This window comes from Salarias fasciatus, chromosome 2 (genome assembly GCF_902148845.1).
Source record: "Salarias fasciatus chromosome 2, fSalaFa1.1, whole genome shotgun sequence".
NCBI lineage: Eukaryota > Metazoa > Chordata > Actinopteri > Blenniiformes > Blenniidae > Salarias > Salarias fasciatus.
The window spans coordinates 15,350,426-15,378,198 of record NC_043746.1 but is presented as its reverse complement, the minus strand read 5'-3'; the positions used below and the strand labels follow the sequence as shown (position 1 = coordinate 15,378,198).

The 27,773-nt window shown below is 41.6% G+C and overlaps 1 protein-coding gene across 1 annotated transcript in view; it reads left to right on the top strand.

The window, feature by feature from the left end:
• Nucleotides 1-27,773, top strand: part of pcdh11 (protocadherin 11) — a 123,640-nt gene that overhangs the window by 77,965 nt on the left and 17,902 nt on the right. The window contains exon 6 of the mRNA XM_030108245.1: nt 4,667-4,865. Coding sequence (XP_029964105.1) covers nt 4,667-4,865 — 199 coding nt within the window. The remainder of the gene's footprint in view (nt 1-4,666; nt 4,866-27,773) is intronic.

Below are 27,773 nucleotides of genomic sequence, written 5' to 3'. Positions count from 1 at the left end.
ACTGTGATTCAATTTGCGGACTGTCACTGAGGCAAGAAGCGAGAAGTGAATGGCACATGTGTTTTTGTTGCTCGAATCATTCAGTAAATATGTGGAGCTTGCATGTTCTCCCTTGTGCGTGCATAGGTTTCTTCCCGTATTTGTAAAAGACTTACTGTAAAATGTCACATTCTTCACTTTCAAGATTTCCAGCATTGAACTGACGTTGCCTCCACTCCACTAGGACTCTGCTTTGGTTTGACTTTTGAGGAGCCGCACAGGGTTTCAGCCAGCAGATGAGTCAATAACAGATGAGATCGATGAAAATTCGTCCGCTTTGTCAAAAAAAAATCAGCGATCACTCAGCCTACTCGCAAGCGTCACCTCCTTCTCGCGTGTTCCTGCTAACTCATCGCTGCACACGCAGAGGCAGCTATGAGAGGCTGCACTCAACCAGCGGAAAAATGAAATGTTTGTAAATGTTGCACAATCTCGACATCAACTTGAACGCAGGCATGTGGGACAGCATTTTTTTTTTTTTTTTTTTTTTTTTAGATCTTTCCAACGCTGTATTTTTCTCTCTCTCTCTCTAACATAAGACATGTGCGACATGACAAATCACCATCTCGGCTGAGCAGATTTATGCAGGTCTAGGTGTGCCCGCGAGCTGATCCTTATCTGAAACGGCAGAGCCAATCTCCCCTGATTCACTCCTAAGTGGTCCCTGTTTATCACTCAAAGTGAGCTGGTTGTCAGCAAAGTCCTCCTCTGAGCAGCAGCGGCTTCTTTGCTATTTCCAGAGAATTTTCGTCGGGCGGAAAGGTATACAGTGTGCAGTCGTAAAACGCAAAGAGTCGGAGTGTGTAAAAGGACGAGGTGGGAGCCACTTGGCCTCCTGTCCTTTATATCTAAATATAACAGAGTTCTAATCCAGTAACCCGCAGATCCGGCCCCATCTGGGCAGTTACCAGAGGGAGGGTTTGGGATTTTCTGGCTTGTTATATGGTAGAACTTGGCATGCGTGTCTCCTGTTCATTTTATCTCTGTGTACATACTTCTCAAGGCAATGTTTTATCTGGCTGAACGGGCTTTGTTTGGTCTTGATATCTCTTACCGCAGCTTGTCTTTGCTTTATGGATTTCTGGCAGCTTCTTTAAATAAGTGATAATGCTTAGCAAAACACTCACCTTGACTCTTTTAGCGAATGTTTGTTTCTGTTTGCCATGTTTGTCTTTAGGCGTCAATGTTTAACTCACATTAGAGAGCACAAGTTATTTTTTTTTTTCAAAGTTCATTAATTGCATTTAAGTATCATTAATATTTCAACTCTAAATCACTCAGAATGGTAAAAATCAAATTAGTGAATTCTCAACATCTGGCATCAACGTGAACGGCCTTGAATAAACAGCGGTGTAAAATGAAGACACTCCCTTATGCAAAATGATTATGTTCTAATTGTCACAGGCAGCTGTTTGTTCTAATAGATTCTGGATACCGTTGTTGGAGCAAGTTTCCAATAATTAGAATCATGTGGAGAGGAAGCATGCTTTTTTGTAGCGCTGCCAGCCTCCCGTAAGAGGGCTCTTTCTCTCGCTGGAACCTGGACTCTACTTTTGCAATGCGTCCTCCAGTAATTTGAGAAACAGCTGCCAACGCTGTTTGAGAACAAGTAGATATTTAGACTACTTGAAAGCGTGGGCAAACATGGCACGCGGAACTATACGATTTTGCCAACAAGGTATTCGTCTGCGTCTTAGAAAATGAATAAAATCATGAGAGGAGAGAGGAAAACATCCCGCGCTTGTGTAGAACTTTTAATATCTGTCATAGTCTGCCAGCAGAGCATGGCACACCACATGCAGTATAAACAAGATTAATTTTAAGGAGTGTTTTTATGTGGTTGAGACATTACCGCAGTGCATGCAGTGCGACAAATGCATTTCTCTCCCTGATTTTTCTAATAGAAACAGCGGCAACAAAAACCTTTGGTTTTGGAGTTGTTATTTCATACAGGAGTTGAACAGAGAGTGTGTGTATGTGTGTTATTTTGTTTTTGTTTTCTCCCCATTTCTCATCTGTCTTCTTCATACCAGCATTCACTCACACAAATACACACAGAGCTGTGGCCCCAGGATGTAGATGAATCAAGTAAATAGAATATTTAGCCGGCTGGTTCAACATCACAGCATTGAAAACCACTCAGTTGTGCTTTCAGGGTGCTAATTGTGTGGATTTAGGTTAGTCAACCCTCTCTGATAGTTGTTAAATGAAGCTTTTTGTGCACTTGCTTTTTGGCAGTTTGTCCTTCATTAGAGCCAGACTTTATTTTACTACTCTTTTTTTTTTTTCCTTTCTTTTTTTCCCCCTCCCCCCTCCCCCGCTCTTTTAGTTTTCTTCGGGTTTATCGAGGAACAATAAGTGCTTTATCTATGCACTGGAGTGGCGAAGGGAAAATATGTGAGCACAGCGACGTCACCTCCCCCTGAGCTTAAAGGAGCATGTGTTAATGATGTTTTTAATTCAGGACATGCATATTGCTTTTGTTGCTATAGCGATGCTGGAAATCAAGATAGTCATTTGTGCACCAGTTGTATTTGCTCTTGTAAAAGAAAGAAAAAAAAAAAAGGGGGAAAAAAATCTTATCAGTTTGAATAATGGGCTGAATAAAATTCCCAGCAATAACCAAAGCTGAGGACGTAATTATATTTTATGCGTTTTATGCCTCCATACAGTGTGATGCAGAATGATGTTACACGGGGAAGCATGTGGAGGTATAAATTCAAGCCGTGGTCTTTTTCACCGGCGTTCTGTTTTTTACCAGTTTCACCTCAAAGCTCAGTCAGATCTCTTCACTCCTCACTTCTCTCCTTTGTCTCTTCGTCAAACTGCAAAGGAGATGTTTTTTTTTTTTTAAATGAAAGGAAAAAAAATGAAAAGAAAAAGAAGAAGATGCCTACAAATTACCCAGTGTGCTCGACAATGTGGCTGTTTGTAACTGTGTGGCTTCCTCTTTGAAGAAACAGCAAACATGTTAGCAGGCGTCGCCACATCCAGGATGTATGTTGCTCTAAAAGGGAAGGCTGCAGCATAAACATCTGTAAAGCTCGCTCTCCTGTGATCCCGAAGACTTTACAAATCAAAGTCGCAGGCTCCATGCACACTTCCACTCCCTTTTTGTGTCTGAAACGGGCGAGAAAGAGATCTAGGACATAGTTCAACCTGATAATATCCGTCCCATCTATTATCGGGATGCGAATCAGGGAAGTTCCAATTACAAATGTCACAGTTACTTTATTATCTGAAAAGTAAATCACAGGACTCAACAGACCAGAAACATTTTTGGGTTATGAGGCCACCGTCTCAATTAGTCCCCGTAATGATAGGATGCGATTTAGACGTATTGTTCCGCTAACGCGGAGTGAGGATGATGGATGCAGTCGCGGGCGTGCAACACCAGGAAGGAATGTTTCCTTTAAACACCACCTCACTGTACTCATTAACTAATAAACAAACATTACTGTCACCCACTGAGGATTATGCTAATCAATTTTGTTTGTCATCGCTAATGCACAAGAATTCTCTCAAAGAACAGAAAGAACACCTCTAGGTGATGCTGTCTAACAGGATTTATCCTGCGTAGTTCTTACAACCGTGAGATGTTTATCCCAACAGCTGGAACATTTCCAGGAGTTCCTCACTACCACAGACGAAATTTACTAGCACGTCATATATTTGTAACCAGCGTCTGATTAAAGTCACAAACAGACATTAGGAGCGTCTTATCAGCTGCCTTTTTCTGCATAAAACATCACTGCAAGTCGTACTTAGCTGGGTTTATTACTGACTGCTGCGCCGACACGACATGGACATGAACTGGGATTCACATTCGGACTTTTCCCGATGCACCAGTTCAAGAAAAGCAGACAACAAATTAAAACAAACTGCACCCACAAATTCAAACAAATCTCATAAAGCTGCATTAATTATGTAAACATTTCTTTTAATGACCAATAAATGTATTTTTTCTGAAGAAAGCTGGGTTGAAGGGTCACACGCTTGCATCAATAAGTATGTTGCTGCATCAGTGTGGTGGATTCACTTAAGAAAAGATGAGAATAATAAACCTTTGCGCGCTGCTTTTTAACTATGTTGAGAGTTTTAGTTTCATATGCAAATAATTGAAGATATAATTATCTCCAGTTGTGTTATTTCACAATAATGTAAAGAACATTTTGATTGTAGTACTTGGATTATATTTTAAAAGATTCAATAGCAAGGCTTCTATGTATAAGATATTTAAGATTTGTTTTAATTGTTCCTCTGGAGAAAACTGGCTGTGAGTAAAATATTCATTTAAACTACAGCTCTTGCCCTGAAGAAGAATACGTTATCTGGAACAACGTATGACCACAAAGCACATAATGAATCTCCACACATGCTGAGGTTTGACCCAAGCTGAAAACTTCACAGGATTTTAAGAATCTGATGGAAAGTTTTGTCTTTAGAGTCAGAGAAGTAACTGACCACTTCATAAACTGTCTCTCATGATCCCTCAAACTGTTTTCAATCCATCGGCTCATTGCACGGCTGCCTTGTTGTATTGGATTTTTTCTCATAATTTAAAAAACAAAATTCCAGTAGATCTTTCCTTAACGTGAGCAACTGCATGTCTGTGTGTTTGCCGCAGACCCAGCGCCGCGTGACCTTCCATCTCCCAGACGGGTCCCAGGAGAGCTGCAGTGACAGCGGGCTGGGGGACCCCAAGGCAAACAGCGCAGCCAGCGCCACCCAGCCTCTTCCCCTCAGCTTCCCCCACGAGGAGTACTACGAGCAAACCTCGCCCAACAGCCGCACCGAGGGAGACGGAAACTCAGACCCCGAATCCAGTGAGTACCCAGTCCTGACAGCAGGCAAATATTTCATTTCATTATTATTTTTCTTTTTCATTGCGGTTTTTAAGGTTGACAGCGTCATTTACAAGTGGCCATCTGCGATTTGAGACCGCAAAATGATTTACTGGGATTACAGCTGTGATTGTGGTTGCAACAACACAGCCTTGCAAAACACTTAACAAGCGTCCCTTTACTGTCAGATAAGCGGGAACAGGCTGGTTACACATGAAATTATGTCTGCCGAACATGCTTCTGTGGAGAAATCATTCTGGAGACAAGTACAAGCACTTGATTGTACGAGAAGTCAACCAAGAAGAAAGCTTTCACGGCGCAGACAGAAATCGCCTCCTTTCCATATTTGACAGTTTCTTTGTGTTTAGATTAAATCAAAAACGGTTTCAGTCATTTCAGATATTCAAATAGATTGGTTTGATCAAAACAAGCAGCAGATCCGTCATAGAACTGCAGGATTAAGTCGAGGGTGTGCTTTGCACAACGGTGCCTTTATTATTGAAAATTAATTTTGTTAAGACTGCAGTTTTGTACCTCTAAAGTTGGAAAACCGTTCCGGAATTTCTGTCTTTTAATGATTCACAAGACAGCTGTCACAGCCTGGCTTACTGCCCAATGATTTCCTCCATAAAAAGCTTAATTGAACGAAGGGATGAACTCCTGCCTCTTGCTTTTTCAACACTTTGTTTTCAAACTTCTTGAGCTAAAATACAGAGTGTGGACTGTTCTTTTTGTTCTAGCGTGGGTACAGATCCTTCTCATGCTAGTTCTATTTCCAAAGTATATACTACACGAACAAGGCTGTTCTCATTTCCCTATCAACGTGTCCTTGTCATGAACCCAACCCTATTCAAGCGGCATATTGTCGTCTCGGCCAATCGGATGTTATTTTCTTCTGCGTCACTGCTGTAGCCATCGCTCACAAAAAAAAAAACAAAAAACAAGTGTGTTTTTTTTGTTTTGTTTTGTTTTGCTTGCCGTGGCTGGAGTCCACAGGACGGGGAAAAATAGATTGCTTTGCATACACCTACGTGGCGGCGTAGCCACTGTGTCACTGCTGTAAGTGAGACAACGTTTCCCGGTGCCTCCCCAGCAGCTGGGCTGACAGGTCCAAGGCTAGGGTGTCAGCGTGGGTGCGATCGCGAAAGCCTTTGTCAGACATTAGACAAAATGGGTGACATCCCGGCGATGGCTTACTGCTCATTAACATACAGGAGTCTGCCCCTTCCCTTTTTTCCTTCTTTGATTCCTCTTTTGTCTCTGCCTTTAATTTATAGCACAAAAGCATCTCTTTAATGTAATATTTACTAAACAGCTTGCTGTATTTTAATTTTTTTGTATATTTTACCACAAACTGCTCCATATTCCCTTTTCACACATGCGCCCATCTGCGCACACACACTCACACTAATGCCCACTTCTGATGATCAAACCGTTCCGTCCCCAGCTGTTCGCTTTAATGTATTCACCAGGGTGACAGCAGTGATTCATATATGTGATTCATTCACATACAGAAGCAATTGCTCATCAATTCATTAATATTCAGAGACATAAACATCTCATACTTCATAAACTTACTCAAATACTGCACTTATTACCTACTTTCCCTCTGGGGTAATATTTATTGAAGTGCATTAGTTTTAGATAGAGGGCCATGCTAATATAATAAATGCATGTGTACTTTTACAAATTGCGGCATTAAAAGTCGCACGAGGTTGACGGTAATATCACACGCTACGAGCTGGATATTAGAAAATCCATTTTAAGTTATTTGACCACGCTGTCCCTTGTAATCCTGTCTTGTCGCAGCGAAGCCCCGAATTATATTAAAGTGAATGTGTTTTTATCAGATAAAAACATCGCAACAACCTGGTCATTTTCAAGGGTAGTCTACACCTTATATGAAAAGCGATGAAATGACTCACTTTATAGCTCAGTGAAAGCCAAGAATTTAACTTTTGTGTTTAATATTTGCATCACTCTGTTAACTTATGTGAACTTCTTTTCATTTGCTCTAAGATTCCACTGAGTTACCACACACTGCCACTCGCACATCGTTTCAAGGCGAAGTAAAAGTCATTTGTCTCATCAGAGTCTATTTTCTCCCTCCAGAAGTTAAGCCAGGTAAACTTTGACTCCGTGCCACTACCGTCGAAAGAGAAAGAAGCATCCTGAGCACGCCGACGGTCTCAGAGATGAGTGCGTTGGTGACAGAGGGGGCCTAAGATGGATTAGATATGGTTTTATCAATGAGCACCAGGCTGGCATGGCGGCGGTAATCTCTTATCATGTCGTCTCAATTTGTAAAGCAGAAAGAACAAGGAAAAGAGGAAGGAGGAGAGAGGCGATGGAACGACTCCAAGTGCAGGAGGAGAACTCGAGCCGAGAGATAGGGAGATCCGAACGCCGGGGAGGGAATTCAGAAGTCAAAAGCGGTGGCGTTTGGTAAAGGTGGCTCGGCTCGGACCTGAATGTCAACTTGAACTGAATAATTGTCTTCGCCAAAGGCAAGCCATGTGGCCTTCTTATGACAATTAATTTCTCAACTCCTCTTTAAACCTGCATCTTTATTAGGCCACCCTCTCTTGAAATAAAGTTCATATGACATTTTATGTTTCTATTATTTATGAGTTAGGTGGCTGTTCGTTTTATGGGCTCTCGCCACCCCTTCCAGGCTTACTTCACCACCCTGCCATCCGTCTTACGCTGTCAGCTTCCCTGTCACACATTGTTTCAAAGGTTTGGATAGTTCCTCGTCTGTCTCCACAAATAGATTACACATTCTCAGCGGTTTCAAGTTGTATTTTCAATGCCGCGCAATGTGCCACTTCCCTTCGATAATTAGGATACACATCAGTGTTTCAGCTGACATTCTCCCTTATAGTGGCTCAGTGCTGTGAAATCCTTGGTTTCCGGCATAGATTTACTGAGGGCCGCCCTCTGAGCATCGACTGTGTCGGACATTTCCAGGAACCAAGCAGTGCACATTAGCTTTATGTGAAATTCTAAAAGTAGATAAAAATGTCTTTTTTTTTGACTCGTCTTGGCTTAGATTTTAGGTCCTGTGCTACTTTTGAGTCCTTTTTAATTGCACTTGTGGCAATAATAATAATAATAATAATAGTAGTTGTTCTGAATTTGCCTCCAGAGACTTGATGGTAATCGTCCTGTTGGAAACAATGTTAAGCTCCCAGACAAAGTGCAGCAAAGTGGGAGCAAATCCCCCGGTCCAAATCCTTCACATTTTTCAAACAATACACAATTTTGTTCCCTGGATGATTCGTAATACACTTATTTCTTTCTCCTGTTGTCGTGTTAGAGTTGAAGGATTTAGGCTCTGGTGCTTTTGCCCACTTACAAGCAGCTCACTGAAGGCAGTTCGGACGTAGGGCATTAGTCTCTGAAAGACATAAAAAAGCCCTGCGATAGGGAACTCTATCTTAATCTCTGGCATATGGCTTTCAAAATGACCAGCTTACACCTTGTCTGTCTAAGATCTAAATCTGCTATTAAAATAAGCCAATCCTTTTTAAATACTGCCAGTGTAATAAGATTATGCATATGGTGTATTATACATTTCCAGACCTTTTACAAGAGAGAATGGCTTCCTTCATATAATACATTTCATGCTTTATATATTTAGAATTTATTCCATTTTTGTGCATTTTTTGGTTGCGTTGTGTTTTATTGCACATTACACAATCCCTGATGCCAGCAGACGAATAATCTGATTAAAGGCTTGCAGAGTTCATGCTTTCGGCGGGTTACATTCTCAACTCTTTGATTTCTGTAGATCCAAAATTTTCATAATGGCTCTCAGACAGAGTTTCCAGTTGGCTGATTTACTACTGCCCTTTTCTTGTCTTTGGAAAAGGCCACTTGACTTGATCTAGTGTGCCAACCACGTTGGTACCACTTGAATTTTTAATACTTTTCTAACCTCTAGCTCTAGCTCAGTGTGTCTGGCCGACAATTCAGAGACTGGGCTCAGATTAGAATTCAGTCATGTGAAGACGATCTGCCAACAAATAAAAAAGATTTCATCACCAAAAGTTTGCCGAACGGAACTGGAACGCCGCGTAGCAAAGCGTTGCGCGTTATCGTTCAGATCAATAGTTTAGCACACCATTATACGACAGCAACAACGTTGTAGTGTTTCAGTACAGTTAACGGCATTAATTATTCATATGAGTCCAATCTAAGTTTCACTTTGAGGGTTCTCATATGCAATTAGAAGTAATGAATGTGCTTCTTAATTACATTCATTTGTGCAAATTTCCATTCCCTGTTGAATTTTTCTGTGGAAACATTGTGACACTGACCAATGGCATATCATTTGCAATGTGACTAAATCCATTCAGCATAGAACAATTAGCTGTAATTAGTGTTACAATGTCATCAGCGACCAGGGGGAAAGACTAAGCTGACATGCGAGGGAGAAGAGGACCCTTGTTCGGAGAGTTAAAAGTCCAATATTGTAGCAAGAGCCAGATAATTGGCTGACCACAGGTTACAAAGATGATGAACTGTTGTAAGACTGATGGGCTTTTTTTTTTCTTCTTCTTCTTTTTTTTTTTTTTAACTTTCGTATGTGCATGGTCGGCTGAGCATTCATTCTCTTTCATCGCAGTGCAACACTGAGTAGCTGCCAGTGCAACCTTTTACTGATGCCAGCCCATCTCATCATCTGCCGCTGACAAATGAGCAGCCTCGCTCGCGTAATTAAGAATCAAGTGCCTTGCTTAAGGGTACGTAGCTGGTGGTTGAAGTATGGGGAGGGAGTCGTTCTCATTCATTTCACGTCGTGACCTCACATATTGTCATGTTATCAGAGTTATTCTGGCAGCGGTGTGCATATTTAATTCATGCCGCACATAAAATGGTAATGCAGCCGATTCCTTTTTCTCACAGCTATCCCACGACGTGCAAGACAACTTCTTCAAACTCTCTCTTTTTTTCACATCATTTGCACCAGTTTGCTTTCTGCTATATATTCCCCCTCATATAAATAAATAAAAGCCTTTGTGCCTTTAGGCTCCCAGAACTTTTTACAGCTGCCCCAGTGGGCCTGCAACCGAGCTAAATGAAGCAACAGTGAATATTAACCTACATAGATTGGACCTTTCCTTTTAAGATTATTTTAGACACCCCCCCCCCCCCCCCCCCCCCACCCCACCCCCATGCCCCCCCCTTATTTTATTTTATTTTATTTTTTATTTTTTTTGACCGCCGGGGGAGTAAGCTGGGGATTTAAATGGACTCATCTGTATCCTCCTCAACCGACTGGGATTTGGTGGAAGTGCTCAGTTCTCAGAGGTGAGGTGGAGGGGAACCCTCGTTTTATCTGGTTCAAATGCCACACCAGTTGTCTTGGAGAGAGAGACGAGCTATTGATCTGCAGGAGTCAACTCAGCTCGCAGAAATCTCTCCTCACTCTCCTTCAAACAACTGAAAAGTGTCATGTTAGAAACCCTCTCCCCCGCAGTATTAGGACTTCGACTTTGTTGTCCTGCCAAAGTCTTTCTGTGAAGTTGAGACGATGAGAGCTTTTAGACGCAATTATGTACGTCAGATCGGGACGGGACTGAAACGCTGAGAGACGATTTGGGGACAAGCGTCGCATGACAATAATCTTTCAGCGTCAGTCCTTTTCAAATCTCTGTCGTTGCTTGATTAGTGCAACAGCAAGTGCATTTATTGGACATTTTCTAGATTTATACAAAGCTGAGAGGTGAAAATTATCTTGAGCATCCATCCAACCAAATGTAATAGGTGCTGGAGCCAATCCCAGATGACGATGAAGGAAGGCAGGTTACCAGTCCATCACAGGGTTAACACAGCGAGACAGACAACCATGCACACTCACATCTGTAGACCTGTTGAAAGTCAACAGTTAATACTATACAACTATGGAACGGACGAATAAACAGCCACGTTGTCAGTGTTTGTGGTGTTCATCCATCTATAGGCTGCCACTTCAAATTCAGTCAGCAGCACCGTGACTCCAGTGGGTTCTTCAAAGGCCCGAAGTATTAAAATCGGCATTCCTAAGTTCTTATGTTCGGTAAGTCTTGTGCATCATTTGGAAAGGGATCGATAGCTGCCAAGTCTGATCGTATCTCTGGACAATATATTCTGAACTCAGCACGGCCAGACAGAGACTTCAAACAGGGATAGAGGCTCAAAGGCCCCGGCCAGCAATTCACTTTGTTCCATTTCACTGACTCTGTGATTCCTAAACTAGAAAATGGCTCCGACTGCATATTAACCCTGTGAAGCGTTTGGCCGGAGAGATGTGAACAGGTTGAGTTCCCCCTTGCATATAGCTGATTTGATCTCAGATATGTCAAGCATGAATCATCTACAAACTACAAACAATTCTGAAATGAAAAAAATTAGAAGGCAAGTCATTGGATGCCAATGGTGTGTTGGGAATATGGTACAAAAAAAAAACTGTAAATGAAATACCTCTGTTTCCTTTTAATTTTCATCTAATTGAAACGGAACAGCCTTAAAGCCTCATGTCAGAGCGCCTAAAATAATACGTCATTTCAACCTTGAAACTTTGGAGAGACTGCACCACAGATCTGGACCGCTCCACCCCCACCCCCACCCCGACCCCCCACCCTTGACAGTGTGGCGACATGAGGATACACCTGGCTGGAAAAGCCGAAACTTTCACTCTCTTCAGAGGCAGCAGGAAAACATGGAAGCCATAAAATATAAATGCACTAATGTTTTATTCAAGATCATTTGTTATAGATAGTCTTTACTAAAATCCCAATCCTTTTTTTATTTTTAGCTGCAGAGCTTGAGCCAGCATTAACATATTTGTCTGCTACACACACACACACACACACACACACACACACACACACACACACACACACACACACAGACTGCATTATGGATATGTCCCATTTCATCTACATTGTCTTGGCAACACGCACTGATGACACATCTATATATTTGAAATGAGGAGGCTTTTCTCTTTGCTGTTCACTCGGTGAGGAACGGTAACATCTGTGAATATGAAATGCACAAACACAAAATTTCCTCATTTGGGATTTTATGTTTGTCTGTAAATTCTGCTGTGATCTTAGAGGTCAGGCTGCGCAGTATTTCAATACAGTCATTCCGCTTTTGTTCGGAGGGGTTGTATTTCAATATAACCAATGATATGGTTTATTGTTAACAACTGCATTAGTGAGGCAAAGATGGGGTGAGAGGAAGTGCATCTCTCTCGCTCCCCCTCCTCTCCCCACTTACTCTTGTCTTCTTTCCCTTCCTTCCTTTAAAATATCGCGCCACGGACACATTAGAATGCATGGTCTCATCCCTTTCTCATTTTTCACATACAGTCGGTCTCAAGGATAAGGATGGCCTCTACTCAGAAGGACTTATTGACCAAAATAACTGTGCATCAATATGTCTCCTGAAGGCTGAGCAGACCACAGCATCACAGGGGTTGTATTTTCACCGACTCTCTCAGCCTTTAATGTTATTGACCTGGGTTGTCCTGATATGCTGCAGCACAGCGTGTCAGAGCAGAAGCATATGGCGAAGCCATCTTAAAGCTTCATTGTCCTAAAAAGGAGCACAATCATTAATGTATCAGGGCAGGCCGAACGCTACGAATTTGCTGACAGATGAGAAAGAGCAACATAAACAAGAGAGATTTGCTTAGAGAACGGCGCTCTGTGACCAATCGGAAATTATATTGCTGCTTTTCTCTGCCTGATTTTCCAATAACAAAACACTACGAGATAAACTGCAGATTTGATGAGATTCAATTTACAGTGATGGCTGCGGCATTGCTGCAATGACATCAATGATATGATGACAGACGGCTACAACTATGATGCCATCTGTCCATATTTCACATATTAGCATATTTCAGTTAAAATGTGTCATTCACAAGAAATGTAATATTTTCCCGTGAAATCATTAATTTCACAAGCACAGGCATAAAATCGCAATAAATCTCATGCATAACAGTCCGCACACATACACACGCTCTTGAATCCTGATGAAGTTACCAGCAGTTAAATCAATCGGTTGAAATATTATAAAGTATGCAGGTTGCAGTCGCTTTTTAATCTGCATCCGTAGTTACTACTGTCACTTAATCCGAGTGTTGAATGTGCAAGCATGAAGAGGATTACTCCTGCTGTGCTGTATAGGGTCCTATCCCCAATCGATCAATGTATAAAGTGACTGGTTGATGAATTAGTATTCATGAACAAATGGATCACTTTAGAAACCGCTCTCTTGGTTGGTAATGCTGACAAATGGAGTGGGAGTGTGGCGAGAAAAGGAAGGGGGAGCTGTGGTGCGTGAGTGCAGAAAGAAAGATAGGAAGAAATAAAGGAAGGAAGCAGGAAGAGATTGAGGTTTTTAAAATGAGACACGCTGAGGGAGGAGATCTTCAGGTAGGCCCTCCAGGACATGTTCGGCCTAACGGAAAATGACAGAGGGCTTTGGAGAGGGCTTGACACTGAACACATAAACCCGACCGCTGTGCGCCCTCCTCGGCAAGAAAGCTGCGGCGTTCGTCACATTCAAGGCGGTCAAGCCTGTGCTGCAGTTCCGCCCGGGCTCTTTGCGAGGCATCTGCGGGGACCTCAAGGCGATGTGGCGCTCGTGAGGTCAGTCAGCTGTCTGCCAATCCATGCATGCAGAAGCAGACCTGGTGCTCAAAATCCTTGCCAAAGGCTGTAGCAAGACGGCAGATAGACTGTGTCCCTTTGTCCCCATTTCCCCCAGACACCTGCGTGATTGCATTGATTTGTCCCAGTTCCATTCAGCCAGGGGTCCCGCCGGATTTCAAGTGTCAAACATCTGTCATACCGTGACTCCCTGATGCTAACTAATTCAGAGCTCTTACGAGAGCAACGTTTTTCCCCCGATTGACTGCGAACGTGCCACATGGAACAAGGACAAAAACATCGCACACTTCCAGGGAGTTTGTAAAAAATTCATTATGTGGAATGTGATGATATTACATATTTTCAATGATGTAATTAATGTAAACCTGAAACAAGAAAGCTAAAAAATAAAAACCACGGCGTGGAACTTATATATTTTTTTCTTTAAAACTTTAGTTATTTTCCTTACTGCTCTCTCAGCATCTAAAATATTTATGGTCTCTTCCATGAGAATATAGTGGCTGATGCTGTCTTTACAAACACAAATCTGAGTCCTTTGGATGTAACCCTCAGTTTTCATTTGAGATAGAATAAAAAGAGGGGGAGAAAAAAAAAAAAGGAGGAGTGAGTCAAAGACACACAGTGTTAGGCAGAGTGAGTTCAGAGTGTTAGCAGAAAATAGACTGAAACATCTCCCGAAGCCAGTTACAGGCACCAGCGGCAGCAGTGTCTTTGTTATGATAAAATCAGGGACCTCAGTGAACGTGCTCTTGATTCTGCAGTTGGCTTAACTCGGCAGGTCACCGAGGGGAGGCAGATGTTGTCTCGAGGCATGTCCCGCTACCTTTCTGAGGGCTCCGGCTGGTGTTGCTTAGCTTACAGGTGCAGAGGGGACGGTGGACGAGCGGCTGGGGGAGCGCTGAGCTCGAGCTTGTTCGCCCCGGGCCAGCACTGGGGCTGCTGGAATGAGCAGACATGCTCATTTTGATCCACTGAGGTATAATAATTGATGATCAGCCCTGCTGTCGCATCTGGGGGTCACTGGGCCGTGCTATAATACAGCCCTAATGCGACACATGGCGGTGTGGACAGAGGTGCCACGGGGTCTCACGCTGACTTCCATTTCATGTGGTATAAAGAACAATCGAGGGAATACAAATCCATATAACACGGAATAGAAATTCTTCTCTTGTACCAATTTTTTTTCTTATAAATGTTGAATGTACAGCTGAGTTTTGCCCTGCAGGAAGTGCGATCGCAATCTTTTTTTTTTTCTTTCCAAAGTTGACCATTCAAACTTATTAAAGAAAAATAGTGAAGAAAGGAAAGAGTAGTAAAAGGAAAAAGAAACAGATGCTAAACATGCTCCACATATTAAAGCAAAATACCTCTCAGACCACACATGTACGGTATTTTCCTCCTGGCTAAAGGAACTAAATGTTTCCTAATTGTTCATTTTAATGAATCTGTTGAGAATTGCAGAAAAAGGTTTCAAAGGATGGCAGAAGTAAAATCCACTCCTTTTTGAAGTCCAACTTCTTCATACTTTAAGCCTAAACCCTGACCTACTTTCCCTCTTCTTCGGTGTATTTGTGCTTGTTCTACTTAAAAAAAAAAAAAAAAAAAAAAAAAAAAAAAAATCATTTGGTGTTTGGTTACTTGATTAATCACAATTTTCTTCTCTGAGGCAGAGTACGGTACACGTGGATGTTTCACTCGCAAGGCATAAAAAAGCACATACATACAAATTCACCTTGATCTGCATGTAGCTTTAAAAGCCTCCCACGTCGCACCACCGAGTTAAGAACCGCGAGGTCAAGCACAAAGCACCACCACTGACAACCTGAGGGTCTTTGAAACTCTCCATCGCAGATCTTTCTTCAGAGTGGATCTCCTGCTGCAGGAGATCAAACACAAACACAGCAGCCCAACAGAGGAGCGATCCTAAAGTCAAGCCAAAAAAAAAAGCCTCTCAGGGTTTTTCAAAAGTCAGGTTTCACCTTATGTCACTGCTTTTTTTTTTTTCAAAAAAAAAAAAAAAAAAGAATTACCATGAAACACTTACAAAGTTGCAGTTTCGGTCTCAGTCTCTAAAAAAGATCAATAGCCTGTCATTATCATAGCTACGCTGAACAAAAATTAAACCGCAGAGTCGCTTTGTGTGTTCGAAAGAAAGAGCTTTGTTCCATGTTTGCTGTCGGTGTTGATCGCCAGTGATCCGATCACATTTTAATCACAGTATTCAGCCTAATCGATTTCAGTTTACCACAGATTGTGCTGAGTGAAATATTGTTCTTTTCTTTTTTTTTCCATCAGTAGCAATTACCCAACAATGGGAGCTTGATATCACAGTGTATTAGGAGGCCGGGTGTTTGTGGAATTCTGTGTTTGGGTTACTTGTTTGCAGCTGCCAGAATCTGAATACAGCAGGCGTGCATACACACTCGCATGTGCCGCAGACACACACGCCTGCCTGCTCCAGAGCAGGCATTCATTTACTTTATTTTATTTATACACCCACATGTCCAGCGCTCACCGTGGGGAGATGCAGAAAAAGAAAAAGACAATCACACACAAATGTGGTGAATGGATGTGTTTCCTGGTGTTGTTTCGCCGATCGCTCGGGGCAGTTGACTTACTTCTCTGTGTTCTGTCCTCACGGTTCAAGACAGACAAATATCAACAATAGGTATGAACTCCATCGCTTCATCCTGACTTTTTTTTATATCCGTTATATTCTGTGTTGTGTAATTTTTTTTTTTTTTTTCTTCCAAGACTACATAACTTTCCAAAAGGAAGACTGTTGTGGTTCTTTATCATCTGCAGTGAAGCATAACAATTATTATCGCCATGTTGTAAATGATTAATATTCATTTTTTCCCAAAGTGAAAATTGTGCATAGTTTCACAAAACCCCGGCAAAAATCCATCTGTCTTACCTTGGGAGCATCTGCCATTGCTTACAGGGCCGTCCACCTCACGAGTCACAGGGACTTAGCGACATCTGTCCCAACAGATAGAGAATGGGGATAGGGCCATCCATTCTGTTAACGCTCCACTGAACTCTGTGTTATGTTCACCATAATTTGCTTTTGGTTGCTGCTGCATCCCGGAATATTGCTTTGCAGCGGCTCAGACAAAGTCGGCTGGTTGTAATGTGTCCCTTTTCGGCCATTCTGCGAGCAGATAATTTGATAAACCTCCAGACGTAATGGCTATGCTGCATCCTGATAAATGTGGGTAATATGACAGGGGACAGAGGATTTCCCTAACAATTTCTGAAGAGAAGTTTGGCTATTAGGATGATTTGATATTTTCCGGAGAGAGTACATTTGATCTGAGGAGAATGTATTTTGTTGGCATGCAAAGTAACACTGCATGACCCTTTTTTTTTTTTTTTTTTTTTTTTTCGTTACGGGAATGGATGCTCGCATCGCCTGTTTTGTTTCTAGGTTCATTTACGAACGTGGACGTCGATGTTGTTTTGGGATTTGTTGAAGCAAGATAACTTTATAAATGGTTTGTGTATTTTCTGACACCAAACACATTTCCAAGAGAGAAAAAAGTATGTCTGTATAAGTTTGAGTTACTTACATTTGCTGTTTTTTGTACCATATGCTTCCATTTTCTAAAGGAAACACATATTATTCATAATACCTTTTGATATATTCCTAAAAACTCAAGCCTGAAAAAAAAAATAGTTAGTGAAACTGACCACACAGTGACCCAAAAGCTCTCTCCGGTCCTCTATCGCTGGTGCTTTCTCTCAATCTTCCGAGGCGCCACGCGTCAGCTATTCCTCGTATGGTAAAATATGCAATCTGTGCCTGCCAGTCTATGAGCGAGTTTTGGGTTAATCCTCATGAATACGTGACTTTGTCTGCATGAATAAATAAAAACCTGCTCACTGGGTAATTGAGGTGCAGCGCCACTAACAAACGAGGACACAATTTGTAAATGGGATTTTTTTTTTCTCTCTCTCTCTCGCCTCTGATCTAGACCCGCAGTGATTTATATCACATGCGAGCACTTACTAAAATCATATTGATTCAATATATAAAGAAGATGTGACAATGGAACATTCAAGTTTCCCCTCAGGACTGTGGAAAAGTTGTATTATGTCTGTTTTCATTTGAATAATTTATGTCAATTTTGCCGTAGCTCAAGGGCAAAAATGCCACAAAACATTGATGGCTAATTGTGTGCAAGTTGGGAAAAAAAAAAATTCAAATAAGCTATGAGTTGCAATTGCAATTGCAAAAGTCTATATGAATGGTTGACAGAAGCAGAAACTCTATGGGGCTTTTACAGCGTAATTTTGAGAACAGGAAAAAAAAAAAAAAAACAGCCATATATACACTCGCAGAGAGAGAAAGAGACGAACTCAAGAGCACAACAATTTCATCATTACTGGCTCAGAAAGTGTCCCATTTTGTATTTAAAGTGGTCCCAATTATGGCCAATTTGATGTTGTGTGCATAAAGGATTCCATATGTTGATCCCTTTTTATCAACAAAAATGCTGCCTGTCTGAAGAGGGGTTTTTGTGATCGGGCACTTTGTAATTTCCCACAGCAGCACCTCTGGTAATTGAGCCAAAAGCTCAAAAGGGTTTCAACATGTCACCAAAGCCACCAGCAGCCAGGTTATGTAAACAATTAGAGATAAGTGCAGTGTTGGCAAATTTGTGGTCATTATCAGACCCTCGCAGCAATTTTGTTAAACACGGAGCATCACGGTTTAGAGCCTGTTGCATTGTAAGTTTAAATTTGAACAGTTAATATAATTTCAGACTGTTTTAATGTATGTTTGCTGATGGAGAAACAGAAGTAAATTACAGACTTTTTCTCAAACGTTACTATGTTATTGGTAAATGTTCTCTCCTGGACCACAGGAATCATTTGGACGTTGTTCTTGGAGTTCACATCCTCATCTACAGTTGATTTTTATGTAACAAAGTGGATGTTTCTTCACCGATATTTCGTGGGTATTGTTAATGGCAAACTTAATTTAATTTTTGTTTGCTGCAAGGAAAAGATATCCAAGGCTCAGTGTATTAATCATTGATTTGCTAGGACTAAAAAACACATCTGAAGTTTGTAACAGTTCTCTGAAGTTAAGCGAGAAAAAATACACTGACAATTTTTCATTCTGTGCTCCAGTTATAAGAATTTCTCTTCTTTTCAGTGACTATTAGCCTCATGTTATCCAACACTAGCATGCAGTGGGCAGATATTCGTCTCTCTGCTGTGGACTGGTGACCTGTTCAGGGCGCAGCCTGCTTTTCCACATAGCCAGGTGTTGTAACCAAATCCAAATACAGTGTTTTCATATCTCAATCCATACAATGGACCTAACTGTATTCTGAAATCATAGATATAAAAGTGAGTTTGGGAAATTAAGTTGGGAAAACTTGCAGCCTTTGGTGCTCCTGAGAATCATCAACTTAAAAGCTTCACTTAACATTCTCGTTTCCCTCTGCAGGCTTTCATAAAACAAAAGTAACAATCGAGTTAGAGGAGTGTGGCCTATTAGAATATCAAAACATCCATCAGATAAACATTGGGCTGATGGAAAAGGTCACTGGAGTTTTACCCTCCACAGGTTCCCTTTGCCTCAATGAATAACAGGCTTCATTCTCTAAATTGGCTGCATTTGTGTGGGACGGTTTAAAATTGATGAGGCCGCTTTTAATAGTAACTGATCATTCTGTGGGCTGCAACTAACTACTCTGTCCTGACTACATAATGACCACAAATGTGCAGCCTTTGGAGGACACTGCCAGTTTTCCTTAAAGGGATCCAACCTTTCTTATAAATAGGTTTTTAATTCCTTAAAATCACAGTTAGATCAAATCAGTTCAAAAACCAGGATAACTGGATTCCATAATAAACTGTTACAGTTTCCATACTAGGTTTTGTACTTTTTTTTTCTTTAATTTTGATATACTTCTTTGTTAATATTTCTGTTTTAATGATTGTGAAGTCCAGCTTGTGATTGTCTGGCAGCTGACAGAAGCAATCAGCTCCATTAACACCAGAAGAAGCGACTTGTTCGGTTCCAAGTGTGATAATGGGGCGACGATTTGAGTAGCATCTACTGTAACGGCAAAAATACACAACTATTATGACACTTAGCTCACAAGATATGATGACAGAGAATGCCCTGGGAATGAGATAATCAAACTCAGATAGGGCAACTCCAGCTTTTAGACCATCATTTACCACCAAAGTACGCTTCTCTGTTGTTCGATATCCCACCAAAGCAAGCCTGGAGAAGTGCATTGATTTCAGCGGGGTCCTCTTTGCCAGTCCTGCCCCTCACGCCTGGTGCTTGACCCACTTATTTTCTCATCTTTCCCTGTTTTCTCATGAGAGTTATGCTTGCACGCTGCTTTCCCATTACAGCGTGAGTGGATGCAGGCCAAGTATGATTGCATTGCATAGTCTGTCTTCTGCTCTCGCTCCCCCTCTCTCTCTCTCTCTCTCTTCCTTTCTTTCTCCGTCTATGACTCACCCAAACACACACACATACACCGTCTACCTGAATGAGTTAGGTGATACGAGCTCGCTCGGCGGAATAAATCACCAGACAAATTGACATATACGCCACAAGAGAGACCGTCTTTAAAGGAGTCGTTGAACACTGCATGTACTGTAAGGATTTCGCCCATGATGGATATTGACAAAGCGCCGTGTTTAAACCGAGGGTTCATACCGGCCGGGTAATTTCACACAATATCACTGACCATAAGGTGTCAGGCACCCGCTGTCCTTTCCTTTCTGTTTCAGGAACTTATTCTTTAAATGCCCACAAAGTGTAGCCAGAAAATAATCATATTCAGTTCATGTTTTTAAGGCTTTATAACAAGCCTGAAAGGAGCAGAGAATCCTCCTTAGCAGAGTTTTGAAACAAGCCTCCCCCTATCCTTAACCCCATGCAAGAGAGACATGCTGTTAATGTGCTGGTTTCCACCGACTCCCCCTCGCACATACAAATGATTTACACTGCTCTCGGCATTAATTTGTCCTAAAACCCAACCTCCGTGGACCTGAATGACACCTGCAAATTAACAGATGTGGCCACTGGAGAGCGGCGGCAGCAGCAGGTGTTGCTAATATCTGCAGCGCTAAAGAGTTGTGAAAGATGTGAAACAGTCACCATTTCGCTGGCTTCAGGAAAATCTCGGCCAAGAGATGCTTGGTGTAACAATGGAGGAGGCAAAATGGAGACCGATGGTCTGCTGGGGCGACTCCTGAAGGTAACAGTGGAAAGTTGTTAATATTAACACTGGTTTTCACACAAGTCATCGGCTGAAGGTCCTATGTAAAATCCATCTGAATGCCTGAACTGCTTCTACCTGCCGTGTTTAGCAGAGCTAACAAGGTGTTTCCACTCTGCGCACGCACACACACACACACACACACACACACACACACACACACACACACACACAGAAACCCAAACAAACAAACAAACAGAAAAGCACTTTCAATCTAATTTGACCCAGTGTGAAGCTTTAGCTGCATTGTTGTGGAGTCCCACAGTCTGCCCGAGGCGGGCTCACGTATATCGCTGGAAGTCAGAGCACTCCTCTGCGCTGCACCGTTTTGGGGATTCGGTTTGGTGAAAAGAAAAGCCTGAGATCTTTAGTAGGTACATCTAGGACCACAACGACTTCTAGACATTTTGTTGATCTCGTGTAATCTCATAACCCACTGAAGAAGGTTCTATTTCACCTGATGGGTAAACTCATGTAACATGCACAACGAGCCGTTAAAATTGTATTATAGTAAGCCTATTATTTGGATTGTAGGAATTTAAAAAAATATTCTGAAATATTGAAATAAAATAACAATATACATTTTACAGCTCCATTATACCATGTCAAATTTTGTCAAAGACAGTTGTTATTGTTCATTGGTTTGACAGGTGCTTTGTTTTTTTTTTTTTTTGGATAGTTGCTAAAAGAAGAGGGCAGAAAAGGTAGAGGAAGAGTTTAAGGCTGGAGTTTAGGTTTCTTTGGAAGACTGTATAATATTTCTTATTAGGGTTGAAAGCAGGCTTGAGGCAGGTCTGTGGAGATTCTCCCTTCCTCCCCGGATTATCATTTTTAAGCAGCTTCCTTGGGCGCATCCAGAATGAGCATTATAAAAGCCAGGCTTTGAAAAAAAAAAAAAAAAAAACAGACCTTACCAATTTAGTTATTTCACCAATTTACCTCCTTTAATATGATTTGTGAAAATTGCTGCTCACAGTCAACCAAGTAAGTTTGAGCTCATTTACCCTAAAAGCAGAAGCACCTGTGAGCTGCAGCCTGTTGTGTGACTGTGAGACGACGACTGTACCTTTAACCTGTTCGGCTTTCAGCGGAGTGGCTCAGAGAAGAATCAGTCATCGCAGTACCATGGGGAAAATCCATCTCTTTCATTATTTTTTTTCTGCTTTAATTATGAGGGAATAATGATGTCCAATCTAACAGCAACGCAATAAAGTGAGAGCGGCTCATGTGCACCTTCGTTGATAAAAGCAGCCTGGTGTGGAGATCGTGGGGAAGATTTCTCTATTTTTGAACAGTGTTGATATCTCTCTGGATTCCACTGCAAATATCACGGAAACAACACAGTTTATTTTATTTTTTTTTTTTTTTGGGATTTAGGCCAAAGGAGGTTTGCAAATCCTGTAGAGCAAGTTTCATGTTTATATTGAAACCGATGGTTACATTACAATTCAGTTTAAGTATTGATCTTCGGTCCCACTGCATGGAGCAGTTTTCAAGCCAGTGTCCTGCGGTGAAGACAGAGCACATTGTTATTTGGTGGGAAATCTGAACTTCCTCAGGTACTGACTGTGTGATTTTGCCTTCACAGCATTTGCATTTTTCAACACAGGGTGGATTTGAGCAAAGACTGTGATTGCTCTCTTTGCTAGTTAAATGTTTAAAGAAGACATGCAATTTGAATCGCTGCAGAGCTCATCAATATGAAATTGGACTAGTGGAGGGAAACAAAATGTAAGGAGGCAGCCCGGCAGCCGGTGCGCCCAGATCTACACTCCATACTCCATTATCCACCACAGAAAAACAGAGAAAAAGAAATCCTCGGGCTACTCTACCTTTTCAGGGTCTTTCTTCATATCAACGGTATATAGTCCTACAAGACATTTCAGACTATCTGCAGTTTAAATCTGGCACAAAAATGGAATAGCTTTTAGGGGACAGAATAAATGATTTATATTTCATGCATATTTGAAAACATATGCAAAGGATCAGTTATTGATTCATCAAAACCAAAAGAAAAGATGCTTTGAAAACCTATTGATCATGAATTGCGGTGTTTTACTCGATCTTATTTCCACATTTACAGTGGGATAATGCTTTGGAACAACAAGGATAAACAGATAAATGGGGCTGTTAACTAGCATTAAGTATTCAAAATCCATCTGGGGAAAAGCCTCACTGGGGGTCTGAGCTTGTTATCTGTCACTCAAAAAATGATCCAATAGCATTCATAATTCTTCTAAAGCCCACCCGTCGTCTTCTGCCCCCAAATCCTGCTGTGTTTGAAGATGTGTCGGCAGCGGCAAATTATTAAATTGTGTTTTTCACTCTCAAGGGTTGTCAGCCGCCATGTAACAAACAGAATTTCCCAATATAATTATGATTACTAGAGGGAAGGTGAAAGAGAAGAGCTGAGCTGGTAAACAGGGATCCTCCCTGCAAACGGTGCGACTGAAAAGCCTGAGTCCCATTAGCTACGTAGCTCTTACTCTTTAATGTCGAGCCGGGTCTGAATTCCACTCCAGCACTGTCCTAACACAAATTTTGCTCAACAGAATGAAATAATTTGTATGGAGAGACAGTCAAGAGTTCAATAGACTTTCTGTCATCGACTCCTTCGGCTGATAAAATGCACGAGGCAGCAGGGCGAAAGGGAGCCATTTGCAGAGTTGACAGATTCCATCATGGATGACTTTAGCATACCTGAGAGCTGCTCTTTCCCTGCCTTCTGCGTGCCCTCTGCAAGCAGTAGGGGTGATGAATCAGGCTTTATGGGCCTTCAGAATGCCGGCAAGGCCAATCTGTGCGAATGGTTGTTAAAATCTGACATAACTTGACCAGGCCCTTTTAACAAGCTCCAAGCCATAGTACACCCACAGTCCAGGCACATTTGTATCACTCTCTAATATCCTTTGCCCTCATAAGCTGTTCGCAGGGTTCCTGAATAACAAACTTGGCAGCCGCGATAAGTTATAATGGAAAACAAATATTTCTCCTTGCAGTTGTGTTCATGATCCGGCCTGTCTTGCTCTATGACTTTTCACTGCTGCTTGCAGTGAAGGAGGAACAAGAGCTTCTGATCTCGGGCTCAGTTTTGGGAGTTCTGCTAAAACCACTGTCGAGTTCAGGAACTGTCAGCCAGTGCACTGAATTCAATTCTTCGTTCTAATAAAAGCCTACTAGGAAAAAAAAAAAAGCAGAAAGTGGAGTTGGAAGCAGAAAATATGATCAAATTACTCTTCATATTGTCCCCGGACTTTTCATACTGTTACAGGAGGAAGAAATAATGCAGTAACACGTTTTTTTCATTATTATCCAAAGCCGTTGAGTTGTTTCTCTTTTATTATGGTTTCCCCTCAATCTCCAGCAAAACTTTACAGGCAAGCAGAATGCACTAAACACATACACACACAGCGCAGTCATGAAGCCGGTAAAATTAAAAATCTGAATCACGTTCACTTCATTAGGTGATTTCTTTATCTCTACAGTAAACATGAGGGATAACAGTAGATATAACGTTGCGCTGTGTACCACAGGACATCGGAGTTCTTTGTCCGGCTGCAGTCCGGCTCACTGACGCCTGATCCCCACTCCTTTCTCCAGTCACTGTTTGCTGTTACAGTGACCAGTTTTTTGCCACAATACCACATTGAGAAACTCTTGTACCTGTAAAAGCCACTTAATTTTTTTTGCCTTTTATATACCCATCGTGTTACCTTGACAACAGACTTGGCTAATCCATAGTGCGAAGGAGCCTGCTGGGCGGCAGAAAAGGCCAGATTGACGCACGAAATGGTAATATCACCTGGACTTTGGCGTCTGATGTCTCTTCACTCTGATCTTCCCCCTGAATATTTTGTTGATGTTGTGAAGTCACTTGTGCAAGTGTGTGTCTGTGGATGTGTGTGTGTGTGTGTGTGTGTGTGTGTGTGTGTGTGTTGGGGGGGGGTTGCATTTTGCCAGTGGTCTGGCAATCATAGGGAATAACACAGCTCCATGATTGCACACTGCCCTTGAAAAAAATTCTATTCCCAGTTGAACTCAAAACAGCCCGAAGCCTTTTCTCACCAAAACTCAATATTTTTCCTGTATACATTCTGCTATAGGAGGACGAGAAACATAAATGAAATTAAAGAAACTGTGCTGTTTGCAATATTAACTTACAGTAGGACATATACAGTATGTTCCACTGTTCAGCTGCACATAAAGCTCTGAAATGCTCTTGTTAAAGGTCCTTGTTGCGCACTGAAGTGATCACGTTGTCACGGCAGTACCGCATAAAACAATAATACCATATTCGTGAGCACCGTGTGTCCCATATAGAAGAGAGATCTGTAAATTTTGGAGCAAACCTACTTCTGTATATCCCAGGTTAACTGCTATTTTCATCCACATGTCAGCTGGTTTTTGTCTGTTTTTTTTTTTTCCTGAGAGCCTTTTACGTCTGACGTGCTTTTTCTTCTTGTTAAATGTCACTGACAGGTTTTGACATGAAAACTTAAGTTAGCAGTATCCAACCTGTCATACTGTATTTGTAAACAGCTTACGTTTCCGACTCCGAGCTTAGAGGAAAGGAGGCGAAGCCTGACAGCAGACAAGGGGTTTTAACAAACATCCTCACATGCATACATAATGCCCCATTTCAAAAAAGAGGAAGTTTGCCGCTCCATTTCATACGTAGCATTCCTCAGAGCGCCCAGGGGATACCTTCTGTCCGCAGCTTCCATGCACTATACTTAGCAGCCCTGAATCATACTGTATAGCAACACAGTTCAGCGCTCCCCCTATCTCTGCATCAAGGAAATGAATGATTTAGTGTAATGAGATTATGCCTCCCGAGGAATCCCTCTGTCCGCGCCGAGTCAAAGTTTCTTGGAGTAATCCATTTCATGATGAATTACTTTGAGTTTTTGCGAGGCGAACTTTGCTTGGCGGGGCAAACTTTGGGCGTCATGGCTCGGCCACATCAGCGGCCGTGCCCGCGCTACGCGGATATTGATTGATGTAGCTCAGCGGTACGATTGCTGTCCTACACAGCGGCAGACAAGGCCGACAGAAATCCTGTGGATTTCTATGGCTCAAGCAGGTTTAACTCATCAGCAGAAGAGGAATCTCCCGGGTCCTTGGGGAGTTTGCCTGGGGAGGCATCAAGGGCAGGTGTGAATGAACAGGTGACCCATGACCTTTGCCTCCCACTATCTGACCTTGGAACGAGATTTCTGTCTCTGAGCTGAGGCTTAAATCTCCCTCACTAGATCAATTTGATGATGTATGGAGTGCGATGCAGGAAGCTCTGGATAAGAGCTCGATATCTAAGCATAAAGAGACCCGAGGGACACGGTGTGTCGGAAGTCACCTTTCTGTTTTCTACATATTTCAAATCAGCTTAAGCAGCTTAAATCTGAAAGTTAACTGGAAAGATATGAGATAACCAGGAGCTGCAGAGATTTGCAGTTTTTAACTTCCAGTTTGAGGCAGCAAATTGAGAAATGTCACTTTTTTTTTAAAAGGCCAAATGAATAACATTTATAATCATACATTTAATTTTTTGCGAATCATAATTAAGTTTTAAATCAGCTAATTTATAACATTGCTTGGAGAAAAACATTCATTATTTAACATCGGCATATATTTATCAAATGAAAAAAACACGAAAGACACAAAGAGAAGATTTTCAGCAAAACATCAGATTCAAATGTTTTGCAGTCCACCTGGTGAGCACTTTCAAACATGCCCACAGTAACACACACATCGACATTTGACCAGGGATTTAAAAAGGCTCGTGTGTCAAAACATAAGCCTCGAACATAGTGATGATTCAAAAAATATAAGACCTGCCTTCCAAGGCTTTCGTTCCTCCGCCAGCAAAGCTCAGACCAGAAGAAGAAGAAAAAACTTATACAGCGTATGAATGAATTGGCAAATATAAAGTGAATGTAAGCAAACAGTTTTCACAGGACACTCGCCTCCTTAAGGTTCTGTTCTACAAATGTAAGGTTAGCAATCAAATAATTAGCTATTGGACAAGCAAAACAGGTAAACATTAATTTACTTATTAAGCTTTTCAGATAAATAACTTTTTCTGAATTCTTGTTCCACTGGTGGCTTTAAATAGGCTGCACCTTGAAAGGTTCTGACTAATATCATGACAGTGTTTATCTTTTAAACTTGAACGAAAGATGCAGATTAAAAAACCCACCACTCAAGACCTTCTGATAATAAAAATGACACTGAGCTCCAAATGTCATCAGATTCACTTTGACTTAATCTTACAGCATTTTGTCTATATGTGTAATACCTGTCACTGTTGGGAATTCATGCATTGAGATCCTCAAAGCACAAGTATAACAAATATCCATCCGTAATATTTTGTGACACAGCAAATGTTATTTTCCTCTACAAATAGAGTAAGTTTTTTTTTCATTAGAAAATAATGCTTCTTAACACAATCTGTAATCGGTCGCATGCCAGGTGAAAACATCAACCAGGTGGGATTTTGAAATTTCTCACCTTTGGAAGGAGCGAAAGTAAGCAGATGGCGGGCCTTTAGGGTCCGCAGCACATTGTCGACAACGAATTACAGTCCAGAGGGGAATGGGACGGCTGATAACCCCCATCCCATGGTTCCATCTGCTGAATCCTAAGCAAGGACGGCGCAGCCAGACACGCAAACCCAGACAATGACGTCTTGCAAATGCGATGTGAAATTGTACAAGATGTGACTGTGTAGGAGTCATTAATTGTTACCATGGTGTGGAGCTTTCCTGGAAAACGTGGAGAGGCAGCGCATCATAATGTTTCAGTAGAACATTTACAGTTGGAATCGTGGCCGTTTTTTTTTCTTCTTTTTCTGAATTGCTATCACTGAAAAAAAAACATTTGACAGAAAACTAGAATGACGGTGATGTAACAAACTACATTTGATGGCTATTCTAAAGGACTCGAGCTGGCATTTGTAGTTTCAA